General features: G+C 40.1%; 1 protein-coding gene across 2 annotated transcripts in view; it reads left to right on the top strand.

Moving 5' to 3' along the window:
• The window catches only part of nphp4 (nephronophthisis 4), a 111,998-nt gene extending 90,866 nt beyond the window's left edge, over positions 1-21,132 (top strand). For both annotated transcript variants that reach the window (XM_026153873.1, XM_026153872.1), the window contains exons 15-23: positions 2,447-2,636; positions 3,299-3,382; positions 8,622-8,778; positions 9,320-9,390; positions 10,201-10,286; positions 11,788-11,959; positions 14,315-14,494; positions 17,046-17,189; positions 20,213-21,132. In XM_026153873.1, coding sequence (XP_026009658.1) covers positions 2,447-2,636; positions 3,299-3,382; positions 8,622-8,778; positions 9,320-9,390; positions 10,201-10,286; positions 11,788-11,959; positions 14,315-14,494; positions 17,046-17,189; positions 20,213-20,353 — 1,225 coding nt within the window. In that variant the 3' untranslated portion in view covers positions 20,354-21,132. The remainder of the gene's footprint in view (positions 1-2,446; positions 2,637-3,298; positions 3,383-8,621; positions 8,779-9,319; positions 9,391-10,200; positions 10,287-11,787; positions 11,960-14,314; positions 14,495-17,045; positions 17,190-20,212) is intronic.
• The last annotated feature ends 686 nt before the right edge of the window (positions 21,133-21,818 follow it).

The raw sequence follows: 21,818 nt of genomic DNA, 5'->3' as shown, positions 1-21,818 counted from the left end.
TTTGAAAGGAGAGTACTTAGTGGCAGGCTAGGCTAGCTGTGGCTTTGATGTTTGCAGTGGTTTCAAGCCCAGAGGCTCCTCTTGACATGGAGGAAAGGTTTGCTACCTGTTGCCATCCATTTTCATGGCTACTTTTCACACTTGGCCTCACAGAGCCCAGCGTGAGCCAAGACTGGTGGCTAACAGAGACAGAAAGAATTCTGCTTCATCCAACTGCTTTCTATCTCATTACTTTTCACGCTGTCATTATCCATGTTCCTCTCTGCTTTCTCGACCCTTCTCTCCTGCTGTCCTTTTAATTATCGACTTCGTTTTATTCCTTCTCCCTTTTTACTCTCAACCTGTTTTTCCTCATTACCTCATTCCATTTTTCAATTTTTTTTAAAGGCGTTATCAGCCTGTGGTCTTTGTTTGAGGCTCAGGTGGACAAACACTGCCGGGATGAGCCGGAGGCAAAATCCTTTATTTCAAGTGCACAGGTGGGAATAGCCAAATAATTTTCATAGAATAGCCTGTTGCATCTCTCCTTAATGTTAGCGAGGTGGGGCCCTGAAAAATTCATAAACTCACTCTCCTATTGAGAGACATTTCCCTCTCCATGCCTGTGGCTTGAAACCTTTGAAGTTTAAACCAGCACTCCTCTTTATGCATTTGTGTGTGAAATTTTTGCATTCAAGGGAAGAGGAAAGCATAGAGGCAGACCTCCCTTGGTTGGAATGTGTTATCTGCGCCTGACTTTTCTCCCTGGAAATCCATTTGTTGAGGAGTAGAAGGGAGACTTTCACTGAGCCCTGTACACCTTCCCCCCTGTCTACTGTTGATAATTAAAAGCAACGAATTGTGTGCAAGCGGTGTAACTCTTGGCCGTGAAATTTTGGTCACTTGCACTGCAGTGAAATTTACATTGCGAGATTCAGGTTGTAAGTGTGAGAGGTCAGTATTATTTTTTCTGTTTAGCTCAGAAAGTAAATGGTAATGGCCTGCATTTGTATAGCGCTTTTCTAGTCCATAGGACCCCAAAGCGCTTTACACTACATTCAGTCATTCACCCATTCACACACACATTCACACACTGGCGATAGCAAGCTACATTGTAGCCACAGCTGCCCTGGGGCGCACTGACAGAGGCGAGGCTGCCGGACACAGGCGCCACCGGGCCCTCTGACCACCACCAGTAGGCAAACACGGGGTTAGTATCTTGCCCAAGGATATTTGGCATGCAGCCAGGGTGCAGCCTGGGATCGAACCACCGACCTTCTGATTAGTGGCTGACCTTCTCTGCCAACTGAGCTACAGCCACCCCAAAGTGAAGGGGGGTGAACGTTTAGTGCTCTGTGGGATTTATATGCAAATAGGTGTCTTAACGGTGCGGTCAGTATGTAAAGGATCTTTGGTTCTTCTCTCTCTTTTTTACTTTTGCCTTGAAACGAGTCTCAGATCATTATGCTAGCATATATGCATGCACGCTCTGTTCCCCAAAGTTTTCGTACTTATCTAAGCACTCTGTTTAAGGAATTTTTTTTTTATTATTATTTCTATCTCTGTAATACGTCACTGAGAGCAGATATGCCTAATATGGTCATCTCAGGCACACAGCTCTTGAACCAACCGCGTGCTGTTTGGACCTTCTGTTTGCAAGGGGCAGCCAATCAGAACAAATCTGGCTTAAAGGGAGTGTGATCTTAATGGTAAAGCTAAATTGTCGTTAAAATGAAGGACTGCCCCAGGGCCTGGTTTTAGATAAATTTAGCTTTTCTGGGGGAAACTATGAATCATGCAAAGCTATTCTTGTTCAATCCAAGACTAAAATTATGGAGCTGGAAATGAGCATATTAGTTCCACTATAAATATATTTCCCCTGTCACCTAGAATAATCTACAGAAGGACATAAAATTGTCAGAGTGGAGTATTATTGGGGGCTTGAAGTCAGTTTTTTTAAGGATTGAAAAATTTGTATTCTTGGTCTGTCACTGTTGTGACCTCGATCTTCCTATCTCTATGAACTGGATATTGCTTCACTTGTGTGCTGTGGGATTTGTGGGTGGTTGTTACAATGCTCTCCAATCGCTTGGTCTGGCCACTCTTGAAAAAGATGGCTTTATCTAGATGAGACATTTACTTCAATAATTAAAAAATACAATAATTACAATAGTTTAAAAAGTGATGGCGGTTGACTCTAAATATACAATCAAATGACAACTTAATGCTTCTTCTTCTCTACATTAATTTTTTGCACCTGATTTTAGTTGAATCTTCAGCATAGGGTTTATTCTTCTATATTCCTCTCGGCACAATCTCGTCATAGCTTGTAATAAACGCTGTAGTATTCTGCAATGAGGGATCTTGTCCACGTAACAAGTCCAGCTCTGATCCCCTGATGGATCTCTTTAAAAATATGTAAGAGCCTCCTTTCATCTCAATTGTGGCCTTTAATCTTTTCATCCAGTGTCATCACAAACACTGAGGAGTGGCGTTACTTCAAAGCGCTAACCAGAACTCCTACCCCGCTGGAGGAAAACATGTTCCACTCGGAGCAGGGTGCTCCAGGTCCTAGGGTTTACCTCCGGCCCAAAGAGAGCCTCCACGTGCCCCTGAAATACCAAAGCTTCCTCTGCGACCACACCATGGCCCTTCAGGTATGGTGCAGAATAAAGGTGCACTCTCACAGCATGTTTTATAAAGTGTGAACTTGTTCTGTAAGGAAAAACCACATTCTTGGATTGGTAACTATTTCTGGCTGCAGGATGTTAGACAAAATTAGATATATTTTTTTCTTGAGTCCTTTAAATGTTTAGATTTGTCTTACAGTAAGAAGCAGTCACCACATTTTTATCACTACAAATGAATGATCAAAGTAACTTGTGTGAACCTATAAAAAAATCTTCTTTCATATACTGATCTCATGTCATTTAAAAAAAATGGGAGTAAGAGGTGGAGCATGATGAAAGTTTATGTAACAGTCGTATAAATGTCAGTACACCTCAAGGTTTCTGTAACCAAAGCCGACCTATTTCAAGGGCACGTTTTACACACATAAAGCCAACCCAGTCTTTGTAGTTAATTTGATGCCAGAAGTACAGTTCAAAATAAATGTCATTTAGATTGGCTGCGCTCTTATCTTCTTCTAGATGAAGGTAGTTTTTAAACCCTTTGGTTATATTCTGCTTATCGTGATTGTATACAGTTTTCTTACTGGATGTGCAAATGCAATTTTTCTTTGTGCTCTTTTGCTATGTTTTTTTTGGGGTAGATGTTCATTTTTGATAACAAATGTGGGCTTCTTATCAAATCCTCACAGGGACCAAGCCTGAAGGCTACAGCCAGAGGTTCCCAGGTGGCCAAGAAGAATCTGTCCAATATTATTGCTGCCAAAACTATCAAGGTACAGAATGTGTTACTTATGCTTTAAACCATTTTTATATTATATATCTGAAGTCTTTTGCTTCTCAGTCCCTGATTTGTTTTTCTTCAGGCTGAATTTAAAGTGCAGAGTGCATCTGCTCTTCACTTTGCACTTTAATGTAAATGTTTCTCTGCCGTAACGCAAGCTTTAGAACTGAGATCTACACTTTTTCCCATATTTGGCTATATAAACTGATCATTTGATTCAGGTGAGCTGAGAAAGATGAAAGTGCCTTAAACGCGACATATATTATAAAGCTTGTGATTAGAGATGTACCGATCCGATATTAAGTATCGGTATCGGTCCGATACTGACCTAAATTACTGGATCGGATATCGGAGAGAAATAAAAAATGTAATCCGATCCATTAAATATCAAAAAAGCAGCTCACATAACTTGCGACATGGCGTAGCTCGGCTCATAACTGAGCAGTATGCGTCACGTGATAGAGCGGCGGTGGCATGCGAGATCTGTTGTCTGGTTCAGCATTTGGTGCCTCGCTACCAAACTGGCATTTCATCCCAAAGTTATCCCAGAGAGAAGTAAAGCAAGTGTGTAATCTCTAAATGTTTGTGAAGCATTCCAGCGTTAAGCTTGCCAACCGATATATGGAGCGACTGCCTCTTCTCTCTCCCTCCCTCTCCTGCTGCTACTTCAATCGTGAAACTGATCAATGATCAGCTGATCGGCTTTTCTGTCAGTCCGTCTCTCTTGTTTGTTTATCTCCCACTTCGCGCCAGAAAGAGGAAACCAGCGGCTGACCAACAGCAGCACGTTTAAGATTGATAATCTGTTGTTAGAATTTATTTAATATTACTTTGTACACCACGATCTTTTTCTACTTAGCTGATGGCTGGTAACTGTGCAGGGGCGGATCTAGCAAAGTTTAGCCAGGGGGGCCGATAGGGCATGAACAGGGAAAAGGGGGCACAAAGACATACTTTTCTTATTCTCATTTAAAATGTCTAGTTTTTAATAATGAATTATCTGAACCTTACACCCAAAGTTTTAATCTGATGTAAAAAGTATAGAAGTCCATTACTGTATATAGTAACTATTAAGTCTAATATACCCTAGTAAGCTAGTACTTTTGCCTTTGGGAAAGTACCATGTGTGCAGTCTGCAGTTCTGTTGAAGAAAGATGTTGAATCTATTTAAGTATTCTTGAAAAATAATTTATTTCTGTGCATTTTTCTTTTCACACTGCATCAAATTAAAGTTGATTACGTCGATTAAGCATCATGAGGTGGGGGGTGGTTCCTTATTTATTATTATTTTTTTGCTGGGAGTTTGCAACCATATTAATTTAGGTTGCTTACTCTTTAAAATACCAGAATAGGGAGGATGGAGTAGGTTTAAGTTTATTAGATTGATCAGTATTGCTGAACTATGAAATATTTTGGGTGCAGTGTATTTTTTGCATACAGGTATAACAGAATAGCTTTAGTGTTTGTTTGTTTTGTTAAACTGGAATTTGAACTTATACAAAATGCAGCAAGATATTAAAAAAACAGTTTTAATTTAAAAAACACACTATATCGGATTTATATCGGTATCGGCCGATATCCAAATTTATGGTATTGGTATTGGACATAAAAAAGTGGTATCGTGCCATCTCTACTTGTGATTGCAGTTTAGTTGGGTTAACCTCCTGCTAGATCCCAAAGTCTAACAACATCCACTGTACCCGCACTCCCAGACAACTCTCTGAGGAGTGGCAGTGCACCGCCTCCTCCCTCCTCTCCTCTCCTATTCTTTCCTGCACAGTCACAGCACAGACCCAAAGAACACTTTGAAGTGTCGACTATTAAAAAAGTTACGCTAGCCAGACAAGATTGTCAAGCAAAATTATATGCTGAAAATCACTTTTATCTTACTGAACATTGTTTATCTTCTCCAACTGGCAAATGTCAGGGTGGAGAGTTAAACTATCCCAGGCTAGACGACAGCTTGACACGTCTGGTTAATCTACTTTAAATGAACCATGCATATACAGTATTACTCTGAAGTTATTTGACAGTATTAAGAACTTATTCAGCTGTTTATAATATGTAAGACGGTTAGAGGAGGGAGAAACACTGTGAACAGGCTTGTTGGGCTGTACTATAGATAAGTCCTCCACATCACCACGTGAAAGAATATTCTTTGTGCTGCAGTTGTCACTAAAATTAAATGCTGTTTCTTATGGAATTCATTAAAACGAAACTTAAGGCTTCTTGTTAAATACTGGAGCTTAAATCTCACGTTATTGGAATGTAGCCTGAATGTGCTGAAAAACAATATATTCATCACCTCTCGCTAACCTGCAGGACCTTACAATAATCCTGTTGTTGGTGTAGAGTACAGTACCCAGAAGCTCTCACATTGCACAAGCTGATGAAATATTTGCCAGTCTGCCAAGCGTGCGTGTGTGTGTCTGCCTGCAGTTTGTGCGTATTGTGTGCCGGTGTCAGCACTGCTGCTCTGAGCAAAAATCCTGTCAGGAGGTCAAAGAGGTCGGGTCTGGATCAAATCTGTGTCCCGCTAAAACTGACAAGTCCCAACAGCAGCGCTGTCAGGATGCCAGCTTTGGCACGGCTGTCAGTCAGCACACATCACCAGAGCCAGATATGGGCCGCTCTTGTAGGTCAGCATTAGCCTGCAAATCTGACGCATCAACGATTTGGACAGCTGCTGTGTGTTTAATGACCAGATTGTGGGAAGTTAACTTCAGAGTGTAGGGCATTCCTCGTGGCTGAAATTTGAGTCTGTTTTAATCAGTTGCTGTAGTGTTCCTTTATTTATTTATTTATTTTGTAATCTTTTTTTTAATTCTAGCACAGCAGGTGGGAATGCAGGAGGTGGGACAGAAACCATTTTTTAAAAGTTTTTAGTTGTTACCTGGGGTGATGCATTAGAATGTAACACATTATTGTGACTGAATTCAGTAATCACTTAACAGTTATTGATCAAAATATTTGGCTTGTGCTATTCAAGTTCTTTCAATCAACTGACCTTATTTTGTGGTAGAGGTTGGCTAAAAATATCAGGATGGTTTATAACCTTTCAGAAATGGAAATCTTTGCAACAAAGTCGACAAATCTATCAGATGTATCAGTCTTTCAGATAGACTGATAGATCTGATAGATGTCAATGACAGACATTATGGGACTCCGGTGATCCACGGTGAGAGCCATTAGCCACAGATAGAGATACTGTAACTCAGAGCAGTGGTAAATCTTCCTTTTCCTCAAGAGCTCATCTACAGCTCATCCAGGAGGTCACAAAATAACCAAGAACAACATCTAAAGAGCAGTAGACCTCATTTTTCTCAGTTAAGATAGAGTTCATGATTCAACAATAAGAAAGAGACTGTGCAAAAATGGCTTCCATGGAAGAGTTAAAGGTGAAAACTGCTGACCGAAAAGAAAATCTTGATGATCTCCAAGACTTTTGGGAACTAATAGAGTAATCAGACAAAAGCTGAACTTTTGGAAGGTTTGCACATCATTACATCTGGCAAAAAACTAACACAGAATTTCATAAAAAGAGCACAAAAGAAATGCCATACCAACAGTCAAACATGGTGGTGGTAGTGTGATGGGCTGGACCTGCTTTGCTGCTTCAGGACGCCTTGTTGTAATTGATGAAACCATGAATTTTGCTCTCTGCTCTCTGTTCATGCCCTGCAGCTCAAGTATACAAGTCCACCTCTGATTGGACCTAAAAAACTAAAATGAAGGTTTTTAAGTGGCGTAGTCCTGATTAAAATCAGATTGAAGTGTTTTTGAATGTTCTTAAACAGGCTGTTCATGCTTGAAAATCCTTCAACGTGGCTGAATTAAAACAATTCTGCAAAGAAGAGTTGGGCCAAAATTCCTCCACAGAGATGTGAAAGACTCATTACCGGTTATCATAAATGTTCGATTGCAGTTCTTCCTGCCAAGAACCACTTATTAGGTTTATGGGCAATTACCTTTTCACAAAGGGCCAGGTAGGGTTGGATAACTTTTTTTCTCTTAATAAATGACATCATCCTTTAAAACTGAATTTTGCATTTATTCAGGTTATCTTTGTCTGATATTATTGTTTGATGATATGAAACACTTAAGTGTGACAAATACAAAGACTGTACCCTCCTCTTGTCATATGACTCCACTGTCTCTGAATTGGATAAGTGGTTAAGAGAATAGATGGTTGGATTATCAGACCTACAGTTTGTGGTCCGGCAGCTGTAGCAGAAACTGTCTCCGACAGTGAAGTCACAGCAGCACACACTAGTTTTCCTAAAATATGACGCTTTGTGAGCAGGAATGAGCAATTCCAGTGTGTTTTCATATGCCGCTCTGATGTATGTGCCAGTTATCATATATAACCGTGCAGAATGACTACATGTGTATGAACACATTTGTGTTGATTCAAACAACTCCTGGGGGCTATGTTAATGCAGCAATCTTCAAAGCACATTCAGTCAGTCTGTGGGGGTTTCAGCAGTCAGATTGCAAGCAACTTTTATATTCTAGTGTACAGCTTTCTCCATCATCATAATACTCTCTGGTGAATTTTAATATAAAGTTTCCCCAAGGCTGTTTTTAAAAAGCCTGTATATGTTGTTTAGAAATGAACTGCTTCAGGAAGAAAACATGGCACACAGAGAGAAATCAGGAGGAAAAAGCCCTGTTGAACTAATGAAACCAGTTTGTGCTGTTACTACCTAGTATACACGACCTGGCTATTAATTCCAGTAAGAAATCTGGCAGCGCAGGAGCCCTAGAGGTTTTAAATCAGTCTATTTAACTAATCTTGTTTGGAAGAGAAAATGATTATGTTGAAAGTATTTGCTGTAGCCTGGTTAACTTTGACTTACACAACTACTAGTGAACTTTCCAAAACTTCAGTTGTTTACTTTTAGATTTACCTCTAAACACTAGAACGCGATAGATGAAAGATATGTATTCCTGCTACACAGATTTGTTTTACCAAAGTTTTTCTACGTGTAGTTTTTTTTTTGTTTCCAGTACTGGATACCTTCTTTAAATTTCCAGAAACCCCTCTGGTCATACTGCACAACTTACCGTGCATGTAATGTATTTGCAATGCGAGGTAGTAACTTGAAGCTTCTAATGAATCTTAAACTACCTTATGATGCAAAACCTGTTTTAATGCACTGAATATCAGACTATCAGGTGAGGAAGTGACATGCTGCTAATAATGCTGAATTTTCACTTTATCTCCACAGGTTACTTTCAAAGCAGAAGATGGAAAGCCAATGGCCATCTGCCAAGTGAATGTGGAGCCAACGCCCCATGTTGTTGACCAGACTTTCCGACTTTACCACCCCGAGCTCTGTTTCCTTAAAAAGGCCATCCGCCTGCCAGTCTGGCACGACCCTGCAGGTTGTACAGATTACCCTGGCTATCCCCCATGAGCCAAGTATTCCTCGTCCTTCAACTCATATTTCTTGCTTTCTGAACTGTGCTTAAATTAGTCGTTTGCATATATTCCAGTTTTAATCAATATATCAAATGAAGATTAAAATATACATTCAGTTCTCATACTGACTTACTCTCCTGTGTGAGCATAAATGTGAATCACATGTTCACACGCACAAGGCGAAAACAATTTTGACAGCTTATGTGGGAAATGGGAATGAGTAATGTATTCTGCCTTCACTTTATTATGTTTTTACTAAATATCAACAGAAACAACTTTTCAATATCAGTGCAGTTTCTGTCAACAAAAAGGGTAATAAGAAGAGAGAAGTATCTGGATGCAGAGCAGGAAATGAAAAGCAAGAAATAAAAGTTTAAAATCAAGAAAATGTTTGATTGGCTTTTATGACTGGCTTGATGTTCTGAACTATAATAAAAACAATTTATAGTAAATAGTAAATTGATCTTATATTTGTTTTTTCCTGCCTCTTGTTGGGAAAACCAGCTATCAACCCAGATGCTCATGTTTCTGTCCGCTGCAGTGACCCTAACATCATCTGCCAAACAAGGATGCTGGTGAGTGAATGACATTGGATTTAATTCCTTCTGCAATTAACATACAAATATTAACAGGGTTAATTACTGAACTGATAACTGTTTGGAAGGGAAAGCACTTTATTCTAGCTGCACTGGTCTCTTTGTGTGTTGTCCTCCCTGAGTGTGACCATAGATAAACAGCCAGCCAAACTTCTTTTCAAGAGCCATTAAAGTGAGCGTGCTTGCTCCTTTAATGGCTTCATTCACAGCAATCACATCAAACTGACATCACTGAATTGGAGTGAAACCATAAAGACACACACAAACAACAACAACCTCTTATTAGGTTGTCATGTAATCCTCAGGTAAATATTGTTAAGTGCTAACACAGGACACTACAAGGTAAGTATCCTATAGGTATACAATCTAATATTTACACATTGGAAAATAAGCAGGTCAAAGGCAAACATATGTCTGCATCATTATCTCAGAGACTTCAACAAATCAAGCTACTGCATACTGACAGTGTGAGGATAAAGGCCATCTCATCTCATCATCTCATCTCAAAATGTCACAAAACCATCATCAGCCAGTTCTGTTTGAAGGATTGGATTCAACATAAAGTGTAATTCTTTGAGCTTCCTTCTGACATGTTTGTCTCTTTTTTACAAAACGTAATCAGGACAGAACTCTAGCTCATTTTTGATAGATTACAAGCTCTTTTGATAGAAGAAAAGGCTTGCCCTTGTGTCGTGCCTTTACACTATTGTAGTGCCAATGTGGGGTCTTTTTTATTTTTGCCTCTTTTTCCCCTCTACTCTTCCACCTTTTATCTGTTTCTGTCTGTAGGCACCAGGAGAGCCTCAAGATGTGTACTTGAAAGTGCCAGGGAGTCCCAGTCCACACATAAAAATGTTCTTTGTAATGGTTTTCACGTATGTATTATTTACTGGCCAGACACACACACACACACACACACACACGCACAGAGCTTAGCCTGAAGAAGCATTCATCTTTGCAATAATTAAATTGTTCATGCAGGCTTGAATCAATTAACTAATCAGACTGAGTTTTCATGCTCTGGCTGCCTGCAGTTCCACAGTCCATCGTCCAGTTTGCCTAATCTCCATCAGGATTATGTACACCTTGTTTTTAATGTGATATACAAATACTTGTTTTCTATTAAATATCAGAGAGCTGTCGTTTAACTCTGAGGACATGAATATAAAAGCATTTTGCCTCGTTTCACATGATTTCATTGTTTTCCTCATTTTCCTCTGTCACTTAGTGGAAATGATGGATTGCATCATGCATATGCTCATTCACATGCACTCTTTCACACAATATACAATCCTAACCACAGATATGTGCATAGCACTACTAATGGTACTAATGGTTATGTTTAGAACAGGAGTGTCAAACATAAGGACCAGGGGCCAGAATTGGCTCAGCAAAGACTCCAATCTGATCCTCTGGACAGCTTTGGAAAATTTTTCCAGCTGATAAAGACAACCCTTTCAGCCGTGCATAAAGTAATATACAGTATAAACAATTAAATGGAAGAAATGAAACATTATATTTTTGGTTCATTGAGAAAACATTAGCTACCAGAACCTGCACTTTGTTGTCTTATGATAAGATATCTCAGGGATTAAATGTGTAGTTAAACGTCTTTTTGCTGACACAAAGGCTCATTCGTCCGGCCCACTTAAGATCAAAGTAGGCCGTGTGTGGCCCTCGATGTAAGATTAGTTTGACATCTGTGGTTTAGTATCTTTATATTACAACGTGCTTCCATCAAGAAGAGCACATACTGTATAGCTAATTTATTTTACTAATAAAATATATTGCAGAAGACACATTGCTTCTTCATTTCATGTCTAATACTGTCCTCTAATACTGCAATATAAACCAGTCCCAAGTGCTGTAACACAGTCATTTGGCCCCCTTGCATTAGTGGTTGAGCATTTTTTTAATTTTTCACCCAAGTGTCGAGCAGCCAACCCGATTACCAGCAAATTACACGCAAATACATTTGTGAATTTGATCTGGATTTGATTTCTAACATTTAAAAAAAATATCTGACGATATCACTGTGAAAATATTTTAGCTTCAACCCTCCAGATGACGTGTTTGCCCTCAAAACCCCATATCACTTGAATCCTATTCCAAATAACCACAAACGCTTTATGAGAGCTGTTGTCTCAGAGCAGACCTGAGTAGGTGACTGCATCGCCTCCCACTCTGAGTCAGCTAGGGCCACTGAGACTGAATTCCTTTCATCTCAGCAGTGTGAGGATGATGTTGATGGCTCTGCTTATTAAAATGCTAGCACAGCCGTAGATCAGCCCTCCTCATCTCTTACCCCGTGCTGCACCGGCTGCATCTCCAGGGGGCCTTAGTTTAATTGTTCTTGATGATGTTTTTCCTCTGTAGTGATAAGTGGATGGCAGCGCCCTCCCAGATCTGGCAGATTTACGTGCACTTCCTGGAGCGTGTGGACGTCAGCTGTGTGACTGGCCAGCGGAGCTGTCAGTCACTCGTTCTGAGGGGAACGCAGGCTATCCGTAAGGTCAAGTGTTTCTCATCACACCCCGGCGAGATTGAGGTACGATTGTCACTAAACGCACTATTTTGAAATAGTAAACAATGTGCACATGTTCTCTGCAGCGTGGGATTCAGGCCTCTATCAAGATTTAAAGATTCATCAAAACTAAAATCAACTCACATGTCTTCTAGTGAAGTCATTATTTTATTAACCTGAGATTAAAAAAAAAAAAAAGTGAAGAAAAATGTTTTAAAGTGGGCTTTTTATGCTCATTTCACACTGCACATTTTTATTCTTAGATTCTACTAAAGCACCTTTGAATGATTCACTCCTCAAAAGACTTTGTATTTACTCTATACCTGGCCTTGGTGCAACCCCTGTGTTCATTTTCTCTCTGAAACAAGCTGTTTTAGCTCCCATCCCCTTTAGTTTAAGTCGCCTTTCTTCTGATTGGCTGTCCGTTACAAAAAAATAATGTAGTAACAACACATTTAAAAAAAAAAAAAAAAGCAGGTCGGTAAAGCTTCTTTGTGCCACTTGGATCCACTTGTCTAATAGACATAGCCAAACTGACCCTCTTCTGTAGCTCAGATCTTGTGTGCATCACAACCATTGCAGTAGAAAATTGTTGCTTTGTGGCAGATGTGTGAAGTGAAAGAAAAATAACATGTATTTTTGCTTTTTTGGATGACAGCTGCCCTTTAAGTGCTGGAGCATCGTGCTCCTGCTGATGCTGTTCTGACTCTCTGTTAGTCAACTGGATTTTGGATGAGGTCTTGCTTCCCTTAGGCTTTATGTGGGTCCCTTTAGGATCCTGTTGCACTTAATGTTTAAAATTAATTTTTGCACATTGGGCTCATTTAGTTCCATCGGTCCGGTTTTGGTTTTAGACCCACGAAGACCTCTAGTGGAGAGCTCCGTTCAATTCTTTATGAGTCCCAGGAATCTAGTTATTTAATCCAGCGTTCATAGCACTTCAGCTGAATATATAATTCTTGTTTTGAGTCAAGTTGAAAAGAGATCAAGAGCATGCAACCAGCAGTAGTAGTCTGTGGTGATGAACTATGCGTTACACCCTCTCTACCACCCGTACACATTCCCTGTCCTGTCACTCTCTGTTTCCCCCGCCACTTAACATTAGCTTGTGGTTCAGAGACTGGAGCAGCATCTTAGTCATCAAGGGTGCTTGGGTCTGGATGCATTTTTTATATGTGAAAGTGGCATGTTCGAACTAAAATTAGGCTTTTACTGTATTGTGTTCTTTTTCAATTGGACAAAATCCGACTGATGCAGACGACACTCAACATACAGGACAAAAAAAATGCATAAATCTCACTTATCTAAAAAAAATGTTGAGGGATTTATTCTTGACAAATGATCTTTTTATCGTGAGCAATTTTGAAGTTGCTCATCTAAAGTGATTTAATGCAAATTGTTCTCTTAGCAGCAAAAGGAAAAAAAATGGAAGCAATTCCTTCCCTTATAATACCTCCAGTTTAAGATTTGAATCATTGTCAAGAACATGCAAATGCAGATTGACAGCATAATAGGTCTTTTTATGGGGTTTCATTTCATTTTATTAGGTTCCCTCGTTACTTCCTGTCTTCATGCCAGATCATGTCGGGACCCAGTTTGATACAATTTGAAAAAAATTAGCAGTGGCTTTTATGCACTCTGAACATGTGAAAATATGCTCCAGGAGTGTCACATTGCCCTCTATTTTTAATAGATTGTTTCTTATTCATAACTGAGTACAAGAGTAGAGGGAGCATGACAATACTTCTTCCTCAGAGTTGGAATAAAAGGGCATTTTATAGCATTCATGGAGAAAAAAAGAGAAGTGATAGACTGTCACAACCACCACGGGTGCATACAGTATGACCCAAACATGTTTTACCTTTAGAAATAGGGTACTGGCTGAAAAAGCGACAGATGTATTTTTAAAGATTTCGGCGTACGCATGAGCAGCTGCTTTGATCTGACTCGCGGCAGGTTAGCTCACAGTGGAATGCATTGGAGGAGTTCTATAAAGCAGGATAAAGCTCAGCGTCAGTGAATAGCTTTGCTTTTCTCAACAGATTGAAAAGGAGCTGCACAGTAAATCTCATTCCCACATTCTTATTTCTGTCACTTTCCTGCCTCTACTTCTCTCATTTCATTGTCTGCCTCCCCCCTTTTTTTATTGAACCTCATTCACCCTTTCTCTCACCCACTCTCCTTTAATCTGCACACTTCCTTTACCTTCCTCTGACTCTGTTAAGCATCTTTTCCATTAATTCTGTCCCTCTTCCATTTCTTATTAAATGTATCTCTTCTCTTTGAACACTGTCACATTCTTTTTGTCACTTGGTCGACACATTTCTCAGTCCACTTGCCAAACCCAATAAACTTTAATGGCCTTTGCCTTCTTTTTAGGTGGACCCAGCGGGTGTGTTTGTTTTGCCTCCTGCAGCAGTGCAGGAGCTCCAGCTGAAGGTGCAGCCATGGCAGGCTGGCAGCCGCTTTCTGTACGTGAACGCGGTAGATGTGGAGCAGCAGCGGCTGGTCACCGCGTGGCTGCTCTGTCTCAATGTTCACCGTCCTGTGCTGTCCAAGGTAGGACCCTAAAAAAAATCTTGTGTTTTTATCGTTTCCTCATATGGGTATCGGCCATCATTATCCAGTGGGGCACATTTGGCAACCCGGGTTTTTACCCTTTTCTTCACTGTGTCAGCAGCAGCAGCAGCAGCAGCAGCAGAACAGTGTGTTAAATACAGTTCCAGGTGTCTGTTTGAAAGCCAAACACTACAGCACGAAAGCGTCAGATTTGCAGACCTGCTCATCACACCGCTCTGCTGCAAATGTGGTTGATGTGTTAATTAAAGGTCTCCCTTGAACTTGAGCGCTCCCCCTCCCATTCATTAAAGGACAATGTTTTAATCATTTTTGCACTGCTGTTGGTTAAATAACAAAAAGCATTTCTCTGAAAAAAGCACTAGCTAAAGCTAGAAGCTTGATTCTGCTTAAAGGTAACATGCTAACCCTTCCCAGGCACCTACAGGAGCTCAGTCATTCATCTTTTTCGAAAAGCAGGACAATGTCTACCAAGCAGCTAGCTGCCTAGCTTGGTAACTTGTACGGCAATAATCTACCACAATATCAATACAATAAAAGTGTTTGTGCCACCTAGTTTTGTCTCACCAGTGTTGTAGAGTATATTTCATTATCAACCTTTTTGGGATTTGGGATTTTCCAACTCTTTGGACTCTCCTGCTCTGTACTCGTAACATTAGCATTGTGAGCACTGTGTGCATTTAGTCAATGACCTAATGTGTTCCTTATGCAACAGTGTTGCGTTAATAAACTGCATTATGGTTGCCTCTCATTTTTATCATCACTTTGTGAAGCTCTAGTGATTTAAAAGGGAACCCCCAATTTTACATAACACTGGGAGTAATACTGCCTATGCGGAAAGAAGATTACCAGCTATCATCTGCAGCTTTCCAGCAGGGGTAACCATTACTAACCTAACACACCACAATCTACCAGCAAACTGGCTTTGGCTCTGAAGGATTCTGGACATGCGTTTGAAGGATATCAGTGTATGAAATAAAAAAAATATTTAAGAGGAAGACAGAAGATTTGACATCATGATTTCATTTTTATAGTACTTGTATTTGTAACAGATTCAATACTTGAATCATCCGGGTACTTCCCAAGGCCAGCTCAACATTCCCAATCCCTTTATAAAGAGCAGCAGACCAGTGCTTAGATCCAATTGTCTTTAATAATGCTCTTCTCTGCCTTTCTCAATCAAATGTCTAATCAATTGACTGTGTACCTAACTGGCTGACTGGATTATGCTTTATGCATTATAGGTAAAGTACTAAATTCTTCTTTTGCCTGTTGTGTACAGAACATATTTCTCATGCACTACACAGCAGAAATATACATTTAATCAAATGAAATCAATTTAAGTTGATCAAATATCCACTTCTCCTAAAATGCTAAACAATCAAGTGATTGACAACAATCACATTTTCTCTGACAACAAAACAAAGAAAATGTAATGCTTAAAGGGTATTGCAGTGGTTATTTATCATCTCACATTACATAAAGTTATCTTGCTTTAAGTCAGGGATTGCCAAACATTACTTTAAAACCATGAAATAAGCATCTGAAGCCAGTCTTGGCCATAGGATGGCTGCATGTCTTCCCTGTGTGGTGACCTATCTTGGTTGGATTCCCAGCTGTCAAAGAGTGAGAGGCAGGGCACAACCTGGACTGGTTGCCAGTCTATTGCAGGGCTAACACAGAGAGACAGACTCACGTTTACACTTATAGCCAATTTAGAATTGACAGTTAAGCAAATGAGCATGACCTGTGGGTGGAAGCTGGGGTACATGGAGAGGACCCATGTAGGCACAGAAAAAACATGAAAATTCGGCATAGAAAGCCACCAGACAGTTGTTGAATTCAAATCCAGGATCTTCTTGCTGTCAGGTGTATGCCAAACACTGTAGGAAAGTATTTCTTTCAGTGGACATCCCTTTACAGATGCTCATTAGTGGTAGTGGTAGTGTAGTGGTTAACACATTTGCATTAAATGCAAAAGATCCCTGGTTTGAGATTGGCAGGAACACAAACCCAGCTTTAAGGGGTTATAGGCTAGCGTACTCTTAGTGCCAGTACCAAGACTGGATAAAAGTGAGGGAAGCACCAGGTGTAAAATCTGTGCCAAATGAAACATGCGGATCCATCCACTGTGGCCGCTGTACAAATGCTCATTACACCAGTTCACAGGCAGCCAGCTTATCCTGCCAGCTTTGTACCATTACTTTGAAGTATCAAATCACATTCAGATCACACTTACAAACTGTTCAAGTTCATTTACTCTTGCAGTTTCACTGTAGGCAGCCATGGGCTTCCTTTTGTTGGATACTTCATCAAATCATCTGGTGCACTTGGATGAATCCTGCAGTTTTCTCAGCTCTTGTTTTCAGACATTTCAATCCCTCCCTCATTCCTCTGTGCCCAAGAAGGTTTGATGCTATAACACGTGTGTGTGTGTGTGTGTGTGTGTGTGTGTGTGTGTGTGTGTGTGTGTGTGTGTGTGTGTGTGTGTGTGTGTGTGTGTGTGTGTGTGTGTGTGTGTGTGTATTTGCAGGCTTTTGAAGTATGCGTTCCAGTTGGCGGTGGACGTGGCAGTTCCAGAAAAATCACCTACACCAATCCGTACACCAGCAGCCGTACATTCCTGCTTCGCTCTGACCATCCAGATCTGCTCCAGTTCAAAGAGGATAAATTCCAGGTAAAATGAGACTGGAGGCCGTCCACTTCTCTTACCCCCATTAAGAGTAAAATCAATACTTTAATTAGTGACTAGAAGGAAAGAACCCTCCTCCTTAACAAAAGCTGCTCAGATAGTTTTGTTTCACGGAGTAATGGTACATATGTTGCTATGATGGTGTAACTGATGTCAATAACATTAGCTTTAACCAGCGGTGCTACTGACCACGTATAATCTGACACACTTTGACTAAAACGAAACTCTTTTTGACAGATTTTAGAAAAAAACTAGGCTAAAGTGCTTCCTGTGTGTCTAAGCAGTTAAGTCTTCTGACATTCTGATGGAGATTTCATCTACAACCGATATGATGGAGCTGCCGTGTAGGAGGCAAGCGGTTAGATATTATTGTACTGGATCTTTTTCCCCAAGTTTCTTCTGGAGATTTTAGCCTGGTATCAGGCCCTGTCATCAGCTTTCATGCCCTCCCAGTCAAAATTATAAATGGGTTATGGCATAACAACGCTACTGTTTTGACCAAAAGGCTTATTGTAGAAAATATGAGTGTATGAGTCGTGAATATACAAAGCAATACTGTTGACTTTCTTGTCATCCTGACAGGTGAGTACAAGACATCAATAATTTCTAGTCTTTTATGTTGACTGCTCATTCCTCCGTAAATGGCTTCCTTGTCGGCTTTCAGAACTGAATGCAAAGAATATTACAAAGTCATTAGTGCTGCTGTTTTATTATTGTGCGGTCAGCCTCAGTGTCTCTAAAAGCTGATTTGCTCACATTCAGACATGAAACACTGCTGTCATTGCCTTTAATTTAGTGAGGTGTGATAAAATGCTAAAACAAATGAGAAACTATCATTTTAAATTAAGAAATAAATGAATGAGAGGCGAGGGGAGCCTGTTTTCACATAAACTATTAAAGAGTCTCATTGTTGTTGGCCAGAAGACACTGCATCAATTAGACAGGGAGGGTGAGCCAAGTGAAAAACAGCCCATTGTTTTTTCCATCTTGTCAGTGAAGCTCCAGGTGTCTTATAAAGAATTTACCATGCCTGTGGCATTAGGCAAATGTGGAGACACTTTTCTCTTTTTTGACATAACTACCTCACTGTGATAAAACCAGCTGTCAGGAGGAAAGGCGAAGCAGAGATCAATACTGCCATGCTTGTGGGAAAGATTACAGCATAAATCCCTTAAATTGACCCATATTTCTGTTGTTGGCTATTACAGAGAGTAGAAGGAAATATTTCTGGTCAATCTACAGTAGTGAGAAAGTAACAAAAAAACACCTGTTAAAGATCTACCTCACTGTGATGCCTGAACAGAAAAACAATCACAACATACAAATAAAAAATTCTAATACTAGACTTTCCACAGAGGCAGTCAGGAGGTTAGAACAACTGGTGCTTCCTCATTTAACAATTGTGTTTTAGACATGCCTGAAAAGGAGATGCCCACAGCGATGATAAGCATTAAAACAGTGTGGATAACCATTTGCTCCATATATGGGTCATTTTTGTCCTGAGAAATGTTTTAATTTTTGAGTCAGATCAGTAAAATACCTTCAAATCTAACTGAAATACACTCTGTTTATTATCTAATTACTGCATGGAAGAAGGAAACTAATTGGATACTGAAATGAGGTCACCGGAGTCACAAAACATGCGATTAAACACTTAGATGCGTATTTCCATGTGAAAGAACCAGAGCTCACTATTTTTGCATGGCAGTTGTATTTAATTTGTAAAGTAGGTTCTCTGTATATCTTAGGAGGTAAGGGAACAATCAATACAGAACAGTATCACAATATTGTGCATTGCAACGTTGTATTGATACACAGATACCAAATAAATTGTATTAAAGAAGTTAAAGCATAAAAAACAACTTCTGGTGTCTAAATGTTGCCTAGAGCCTAAGATTAATCACAAGGCGATACCTGGGTCACCTGATAGGAGGTGACCTTTCTGCAAACAGTCGCAGTCTGACCTGGGCTGGCTGCAGTCACTCTCAGAGAGATTGTTGAAGGTTTGCAAATAATTGCTGTCTCATTTATAAATGCTCAGGTTTCCAAACATGTTGCCATCAGTCTGAATTGAGGGGATTCATTTCAACTGGCTGCCAGCTGGTAATAATCTGGTTATATTCATATAGAACGGTTGCTGACGTAATAAGTAAATAGAATTATGTTAAATGTGAATTTCTGTCTATGTAGACAGCAACAGATATGTGATTTTCAACAATTTCTTACAACTATTTGTTGTACTATCAGTAACTCACAATATATATTATTGCAGTATATTGCAATAATATATATTGTGAGTGAAGTATTGTGATAATATTGTATTGTGAGATGTCACCTTTGGTATATATTGGTTTCAGTTTTTTAAATGTGTTGTAGGATACGTATTTTTTCACTCTGAGGCATTGTCTTCATCTCAGAAGAATGAGTGGGGGTTTACATTCAGAAGTCTGGCTCTGTTACCGTGGCTACATGAGCACAGTGAAGTATATATGGTTAATCTAGTGTAAATGATCTAGTCTAGAAAAAGGGAGTCACATCTATAACTGGTTTACAGCTCTAATAATGTTAACAGATAACATCAGACAGTGTTATTGATCCCTGTCAGGAAAGTCATTTAACCCATCCTAAGCATTAGGAGCAGCAGGCGGCCACAGCGTAGCACCTGGGGACCAGCGGCTAGTTAAACCCAGAGCTATGGTCCAGGGCACACCGATGGAATTAACAGCATGTTTTTGATCGTGGGAGAAACCAGAGCAAGCACAGGAAGCCATGTCAGTTGCTGTGAGGCAACAGTGCTAACCACTGAGACACCGTGCTGCCAAATCGGTCTCAGTGACTGCCATTTATTCAGGGTTTTTATCTTGGGGCAGATCTTTGTGAACAATGCAGTTCAAAACAAAAATGATGGATTTATTATTAAACGTGTGAATGGGCAGACAGGTCAGCTTTAATAAGAAAAAAAAGATAAAGATCTAAATAAAATTATGTGTTATTTTTACTATGTTCAGATTGGAGGGGGAGAGAGTTACACCATCGGACTGCGGTTTGCCACGAGCCAGAGTCCCGGATCAGTGGACATCCTGGTCTACGTGAACAACCTGGAGGAGAAGACGGAGGAGACGTTCTGTGTGAAAGTAAACTATTCGTGAAGTGAAAGTTGTTTGAAAAAACAAGTAGAAGCTTCAGTGGAAATGTTGACTGTGCTGTACTTTGTAATATACTTTAAGAGTGTGAAAGAAACTGAAACTTTCCTGGCTCTTTTGTCATTTTGTATTAGATTATTCTTCAAGAAAATAAAACTTTGCAACACTGAGTGTTTTTCAGTCTTCTCATACAAACTGGTTTATTCTGGACTGCGTGACCAAGAAGTCTGAATGAAATTTGTTACAATAAAATGAGGTCACGTTGCAGGAATCAAACATGTTGAATAGAATCGCCAGCTTCCTTTCTAAACAAAACAAAACAAAACTGACTAGAAAAGCTTTATTTGCTAAATTATGCACTAAACTTAAAAGTACTGGGAGCTATAAACTGGGTGCAAAGCAGCCTGAAAAGTAGTAAATGATGTTGTAAATTTGCTTTGTTTCATAATCAGCAAAGTAATGCATGCAATCTGCAATTAAGGTGTCAAGGTTGATTCCCACTAGTGAGCTGTCCTCATCCAAAAAGCCTGTCAGTTCAACCCCAGCCATCCGAAGGTGGGCCGAGGGTGAAAGCAATAACATTTTATCGACTTTAATTACCCAGCAAACCCACTTGAATGCCACTTGATGGCCGAGTTTTAATCTAAGAAAAGCCGGGGGTCTGCACTCCTCGTCCCCTCACCTCCCAAACAACTTCTCCTCATCACTTGCATTATTAGAAACAGCGCCGTAATGAAGTATGATTTTCCAGCGAGGCGCACATCTCTTCACATCGCCCTCATTAACACCAGCACCCTTTTAAACCCTTCATGCTCTCCCTCCTGCTTGTTCTGCCATGTCTCTCTATTGGAGGTGCTGAGAGGGAGAGAGAGAGAGAGAGAGAGAGAGAGGAGGACCGGAGACGGAGAGAAGGCTGTGCATATTGTGTTATGTAACAGAGTTACACAATCCCTCCACCCTCTGCACCCCCCTCCATACTTCCTTCATCCTTGCTTTCTCTCTCATTAGAATGCAGGCTGCAAAGTAAGCCTCACCAGCGTGGCAAAGCCTAATAAAACGAAGACAGCAGCCAAGCCTAGTGCACTTCATCTTTACCTTCTCAAAGCAAAAAAAAAAACAAAAACCCAAAAACATCCTTTGTGTATTATGCATTTCATGTTAATATGGTCACAGCTTACAAATATACACATTTAAGGCTGTGTAACCACCGACATGGATGGGTTCCTATATTTAATTAAAGTTTGCCTTAATACAAAAGCTAAATGCCATACGGACGAGGTGCTGGCTGGTGCACACGTTCCTCCTGTTTCATGCTGAAATTTTGAGAGACTAGAAATTGAGTCCATTCTGTGTCGATGCATTCAAAAGTTCATCTGAGGCTAACGTGCGACCGGCCGTCTGATCTGCCCCATAAATGAACCACTGACTTAATCAGAAATTATTTAATCAGATTTTATTCAACATAACATCA

This window comes from Astatotilapia calliptera, chromosome 20 (assembly GCF_900246225.1).
Source record: "Astatotilapia calliptera chromosome 20, fAstCal1.2, whole genome shotgun sequence".
Lineage (NCBI taxonomy): Eukaryota > Metazoa > Chordata > Actinopteri > Cichliformes > Cichlidae > Astatotilapia > Astatotilapia calliptera.
This window is presented reverse-complemented; position numbering and strand designations above follow the sequence as displayed.